Source organism: Littorina saxatilis, unplaced genomic scaffold, assembly GCF_037325665.1.
Source record: "Littorina saxatilis isolate snail1 unplaced genomic scaffold, US_GU_Lsax_2.0 scaffold_3383, whole genome shotgun sequence".
Lineage (NCBI taxonomy): Eukaryota > Metazoa > Mollusca > Gastropoda > Littorinimorpha > Littorinidae > Littorina > Littorina saxatilis.
Window position 1 is genome coordinate 1 of NW_027126031.1, and position 7000 is coordinate 7000.

Genomic DNA, 7000 nt, shown 5'->3' on the forward strand with positions numbered 1-7000 from the left:
TAGGTATGTGAGTGTACGTGCGAGTGTATGTGCGTGGGTCAGTCAGCGTGTGTGCTCTGTGATTTACCCGGAAACAATACATACAAACACACCACACACACACACACACACACACACACACACACACACACACACACACACACACACACACATGAAGAGCAAATACGAATGATAAGAAAATGCTTTATTAAGAAAGATAATGGCATATCATTATACATAAAAAAAAAGTTTTACATCCAATGCAAGCTTGATACACGGCATTGCAAAATTGTGACGTATTTCTCTCCTTCTTGGGCGGGGATATAGCTCAGTTGGTAGCGCGCTGGATTTGTATTCAGTTGGCCGCTGTCAGCGTGAGTTCGATCCCAGGTTCGGCGGAAATTTATTTCACAGAGTCAACTTTGTGTGCAGACTCTCTTCGGTGTCCGAACCTCCCCCCGTGTACACTACATTGGGTGTGCACGTTAAGATCCCACGATTGACAAAAGGGTCTTTCCTGGCAAAATTGCTTAGGCAGAGTTAATAATTGTCTACCTATACCCGTGTGACTTGGAATAATAGGCCGTGAAAGGTAAATATGCGCCTAAATGGCTGCAATCTACTGGCCGTATAAAATTTCATCTCACACGGCATCACTGCAGAGCGCCTAGAACTGTACCCACGGAATATGCGCGATATAAGACTCATTGATTGATTGATTGATTTTATTTCTGTTTCAAACAGTTTTCAAGACAGATGTTAATTTCTTTTTTATTTATTCCGCAAATACAATTTTTGTTTGTGCATTTGCCAGCTCTTCAGCACTATTATTTTTGCACGAAAAGCAAATGCGTTACAATAAACTGATTTTTCATTGTTTCAGATTGCTCTCTTGATTTTTAATGTGTCATAATGACGATATCTAAGCGTTTTTGTGAAATAAAACATTTTTTTGTTAGTTGCCACAGTCCTTTTGAGGCGAACTGAATACTAAACAGCATTTTTTTCAGAGCAATATCTTAAACGAAAAAAATGAACAAAATCATTTGAACGCATTTTGAGGAAATAACAAAAACAAAGACAAGCTTTCCATCACTTGCGTACTACTTTCGCTGTTATTGGCAGACAGGTAATTGCTGAAAACGGGAAATACCTATCTATAACAAACCCGCTTGAGTACAAAAGTGTTACAATAAATTTCACACAAAAAAGAGCTCTTCCACAAAGATTAAATTGGGCAAAATTCCAGAAATATTAAAGAAAAAATGGTTTCAGTCAAATGTGCACAACCGTGTAAGTAAATAACCGTTAGACTAACGAGCATTAAAACGGCCACACAACATCGCGAAAGCACATTACAAAAAAAACGTCGAATATTTATCGGGGCTCCCTGGACTCTGGGGACCCTTTGGAACTTATCCGAGGGAGTCCATGGACCCTCTAATTGTTCAAACTGGGGGTCCCGGACCTTCTGAGTGGGGCGTCTGTGGGGAGCCCTGATTATACATGTAAGTGTTCAGTGAAATCATTTCTGGTATTATCAAATGTATGTCAAACTTTCTTCAAAGTTTAAGGCTGGTTTAAAGGAGTACGGAATTAGGCAAGTAAGTTCCAGATTGAGGTTCCAGAAAGCGATACTCTATTCTTAAAGAGTCCATTGCTTAGTGTAGGTGATATAAGGTTAAGGGATCCACCACGACTGCTATTTCTGTAAAATATCGGTTATATTTAACTGGGAACAGTGGTACACGTTATACAGCTAAGAAATCTACTGATATGGACAACCATGCAGCCCCCCCCCATCAGTTACAAAGCATGACAACTGATTATGCAGCATCAGAGTGCTTTGATGAAGCATGATTCACGTTTTAATATAATGCTTACTTTCGACAAAATGGTATCCATTTTTGTACATATTATCCCCACGTCGGCGGTACCAAGATCAAGAGAGTTGGTCAAGGAACAAAGGCGCACGAAGCAATTGTAAACTGTGGCTTTCGTACGAATTAGTTGACTTAAAGGCATATGTACTCGATGACTATACACGCTAATTGCTTTACCAACAGCTGGAGACATGCTAAATTAAGTTCCCTGCAAAATATTGTGGTCTAGGACCCCTTCAATGTTGAGATATGTTAATTTTCATTTTGATCTGGATCGTCCTATTTATAGATTTGGCAACACATGTAACGTTGATGCAAGGGAGCTAACACCGCGGCTTTAGGGAGATTCAAGGACAGCACGTTTCGTTTTGCAGCTCGTTTCGTTTGGTGAATGAGTCACCCCGCGAAACGGAACGTGAAACGAGACGGCATAGGCCCCAGACAAGATTTAGATGTATTCACGTTTCGTTTCGGAATGAAGGAAGGGCGATAAATCTTCAAGTGAAATTATCACGTCTGTCCTCGATCAGAATGGAAAAAAACCCCTAGGAGGTGGTCCAGAATGGGGCATACTTTGATTATTTTCAGTCCAAATAAATCACACAGACTTTGTTTATACAAAATCACATACGAAGCCAGAATAAAAATTCGATGCGATGACCTACTTCTGCTTCGCCATTTGCTTTCTTCACCATGAAGTTGGATAAATGTACCAGGATCAGCACCCTTCAAAATATTTCAGTTCACAACAGTTGTCTACCTCCAATGAACACATTCTCAGCGCTGAAAGACTGTGAAAGGGTTGATGAATCTAGCAATGCATAAAATGGCCAACAAATAAAACTGTTAGTGTGCAAAAATACTCACAAAAGTTGACGAAATATTGTTCGTTTTTTGGGGGTGGAAAACGTGACTGCGTTTTGACGTTCCACGTTCCGTTTCAGTTGACCTTCACCTTTCCAGCGAGAGACTCCCGAAATGATGACGTTTACCACAACTTCAAAACGAAACGTCCCGACGTTTCGTTTATTAAATCTCCGTTTTGTTGACATCCTCACTTTTTCAGAGGCTAGAACAAGCTGTAATGCATGTATTATGGTCCGCGCATGGTGACATATCGTCATTATATGGTCTTATGGTGCGTTTGACATCGATTATGGGCAAACTACACTTTGTAAACACGGGAGCGCGTACATATGCCTTTAACTTCCACCTTAAATATAATTCGTTTAGCTTTGAGTGGATTAAAAAGGTAAGGACGAGTTCAAAACTTGACAGAGTTTGACAGGAAGTTGGCATGTACCGTGCAGTTTCGTTCTTCTGTAATTCAAATAATCTTTGAGAGAGAGAGAATGTTAATGCTACAAAGCTGTTAATAGGTGGATGTTTGAGAAACCGACAGCACAAACTTTGCCGCGTGACGGAGAACAAAGTACACTTTTTTAACGTGAAAGTCGCCACAGCCGTCCAAACTGCTTGGTATTAATTAAGATGGCGTAAAATATACCACACAAGCTAAGCTAAGCTAAGCTAAGCTAAGATAAGATAAGATAAGATAAGATAAGATAAGATAAGATAAGATAAGATAAGATAAGAGATAAGATAAGATAAGATAAGATAAGATAAGATAAGATAAGATAAGATAAGATAAGATTACTCCCCTGTTTGTACTACATCTTTCGACTTTGGGCATTTTGTGGTGTTTAGGGACAAAAAATAATTGGTTTAGTCCTGTTTCATCGGGAAGTTAGCAGAAAAGGGTATGCTATCGACATTTGTGAAGCTGAAAAACATTCCCGAGAAGAATTTCAAGTTGTCAGTGTATGCTGTTGTCGATAGAAACATCGCCGCGTGGTACAGATGGGTAAACGGCGGAATCATGTGTTTTTGTTATTGACAATATGCTTTTGGACATTGAGAAAAATGGCCGACTTCCGTAGCATTATGCTTTGATGATCGGAAGAGACCATCCAATCACAGCCCCCGAATTCCCCCACGTGTTCATCAGAATAGCTATATTCTGGGATAACTCACACCCTTGTTTTCTGATGGCTGATCCTACTTTGAGAATATCCTGTTGTGTGTAAGTGTGAAAGTGTGATAGCAGCTAGCAAAGACCACCTGCAGGTCTATGCATAAGATAAGATAAGATAAGATAAGATAAGATAAGATAAGATAAGATAAGATAAGATCAGATAAGATCAGATAAGATAAGATAAGATAAGATAAGATAAGATAAGATAAGATAACATAAGATAAGAATTAATTAAGATGGCGTAAAATATGACCACTAATTAAGATGGCGTAAAATATGACCACACAACAAGTTAAAAGCTAAGCTAAGCTAAGCTAAGCTAAGCTAAGCTAAGCTAAGCTAAGCTAAGCTAAGCTAAGCTAAGCTAAGCTAAGCTAAGATAAGATAAAATAAGCTAAGCTAAGCTAAGCTAAGCTAAGCTAAGCTAAGCTAAGCTAAGCTAAGCTAAGCTAAGATAAGATAAGATAAGATAATTCAGATGGCGTAAAATATGACCACACAAGTTATAATCTAAGCTAAGCTAAGCTAAGCTAAGCTAAGCTAAGCTAAGCTAAGCTAAGCTAAGCTAAGCTAAGCTAAGCTAAGCTAAGCTAAGCTAAGCTAAGATAAGATAAGATAAGATAAGATAAGATAAGAATTAATTAAGATGGCGTAAAATATGACCACACAACAAGTTATAAGCTAAGCTAAGCTAAGCTAAGATAAGATAAGATAAGATAAGAATTAATTAAGATGGCGTACAATATGACCACACAACTAGTTATAAGCTAAGATAAGATAAGATAAGATAAGATAAGATAAAATAAGATAAGACAAGAATTAATTAAGATGGCGTAAAATATGACCACACAACAAGTTATAAGCTAAGCTAAGCTAAGCTAAGCTAAGCTAAGCTAAGCTAAGATAATCTAAGCTAAGATAAGATAAGATAAGATAAGAATTAATTAAGATGGCGTACAATATGACCACACAACTAGTTATAAGCTAAGATAAGATAAGATAAGGTAAGATAAAATAAGAATTAATTGAGATGGCGTAAAATATGACCACACAACAAGTTATAAGATAAGATAAGATAAGATAAGATAAGATATGATAAGATAAGATATGATAAGATAAGATAAGATAAGCTAAGCTAAGCTAAGATAAGCTAAGATAAGATAAGACAAGATAACACAAGTGGGATTTATTTTCATTAGCGCTGATAATGGCTTACCCAAATAGGTCCTGTCTTACATGCTGCCCTCGCCCAATGAGAATGGTCATGCATTATTAACAATGCTTGGTTACAAATATTTCACAAAAATCAATACATCATCGGGACCGGTTCGCACAAGCACAGTAATTGTTGCAAAACATTCTCAGTGAACTACAGTGACAGGTGTGAATCAAGAACCAGACAAAGCCAGGGCCGTGCAGAAAGAAACCAAAAATATTTAAATGAAGGATTTGGTGTAGGGGGGAGGGGGGCATTTACGCATAAGGTGAAGTTTGATTGATATAGAACATATCTTACAAGGATAAAGGTTCAGGTTCCACACTAGCTTTCAATAAGATAAGACACGGAAGCTGTGGTAAAAGAGATTTAAAGAGCACAGTAATTGTCCCGGGTGGTTCAAATGGAAGGATTGCCTGATAGACAACCAGAATACAACACAGAAGAAAAAAAACTGGTCGCAGTAATCGGTCAAACTATACAAATACGTATTTAATAAACACTTGATTAAGTCACTTTGAAGTATCATATATCAATCACGTTCTTCCGATAATCTCAAACTACCTTTAAAACAAAACAAGAAAGAATTTAGTTGTTTGTGAGTTATAACTTGCGTTACAAAGTGTAGATACCACGTCTTAATGTGCGATTTATTTAACGATTTGCTCAACAGGTGTATGCCAATGTTACTAAGACTTCCCAAACAGAGGTACTGCTACCGTTGCGAATCAAGAATAATAAACAAGTCGCGTGAAGCAATATAAAAACATTTACTCAGGATGTCGGCATCAAAGTAGCAGAGTCATCGCCCAAACTATATTATTAAGATAGTCTCGACTAACCACATCCAAAGACCGAGACGGGTGTGTGTGACTGTATCGTTTTGTCAATAATAAAACGTGCCATCATCTGAACCGTTCTAGTCTTCTGATCAACGGCAGACATGCTCCCCTTGTTCATGCTGCTCGGATCTTCATCTCAGCGAATTTAAGGTAGGAGGCAAAGCCCCACTCTATTCCTGGTGCCTGTGGATTACTGCTTCCGGTCATGTACAGGCCGTTCAAGTTGGAGCTGTAGCAAGAATGGTACCACCAGGCGCCGTGGTATACCTCTGCACAGTTGTCCCAGCTTTCCCAGTCGTGGTCCCTGTCCCACGTGCTGAACTGCATACCAAGATGATAGTTGAGCCTGTCACCTGGGGAACGACATTTGTAGACTCGTCAGTGTGTGTGTTTTGTGTGTGTGTGTATGAGGGGGGGGGAGGTGTTTGACGGTGTGTGTGAGTGTGTGTGTATGTGTGTATGTATGAGTGTGTGTGTGTGTGTGTGTGTGTGTGTGTGTGTGTGTGTGTGTGTGTGTGTGTTTCAGTTTCCTTCAAACATCGCAGGGATATCCAATTGCCATTTATGTATCTTATGCCATACATTTGTGTATTTTTGAAGACCAAGAATACTGTACATGTCACATGGTAGGCAGAGACACAGACAGCAGAGCAACACACATATTGACTTAGGGAAAGCCATTCAACATTGACGTGCTTGATTTCTTGATCTCAAACCGACTTCAAATTGGAAGTTAATGGCAGAAATAAACAAAACAGTACTCTTTTTTTTACGGTTTTGATTATTCTAACACAAGCATCATCATGCACCTACCAGCGTTGCCCCCAGTGAAGTTGCCAAGGTTTAGACGGTAGTTGTTGCTGCTGTCGCTGATGGAGAAGTTGCTGTATGTGGCGTAACCTTTTGTCCCATCCCACTTCATTAAGTCCACGCGAAGTTCCTGCTCCTGTCTGGACGTCAACATGTGCAAGGCGTCAAGACCTGAAAGTATCATCGCACACAATTCACACATCTGGCTTGACGTCAACACGTGCAGGGCGTCAAG

General features: G+C 39.1%; 1 protein-coding gene across 1 annotated transcript; it reads right to left on the bottom strand.

Annotated features, from left to right (window-relative positions):
* Positions 1 to 5742: 5742 nt before the first annotated feature.
* On the bottom strand, positions 5743 to 6926 carry LOC138954479 (ficolin-1-like; the record flags this gene model as incomplete). The annotated part of the gene is given in 2 exon segments (XM_070326318.1): positions 5743 to 6308; positions 6769 to 6926. Coding segments are annotated over 2 exon segments (397 nt in total), but the record flags the coding sequence as incomplete, so codon positions are not given.
* Between the last annotated feature and the right edge of the window lie 74 nt (positions 6927 to 7000).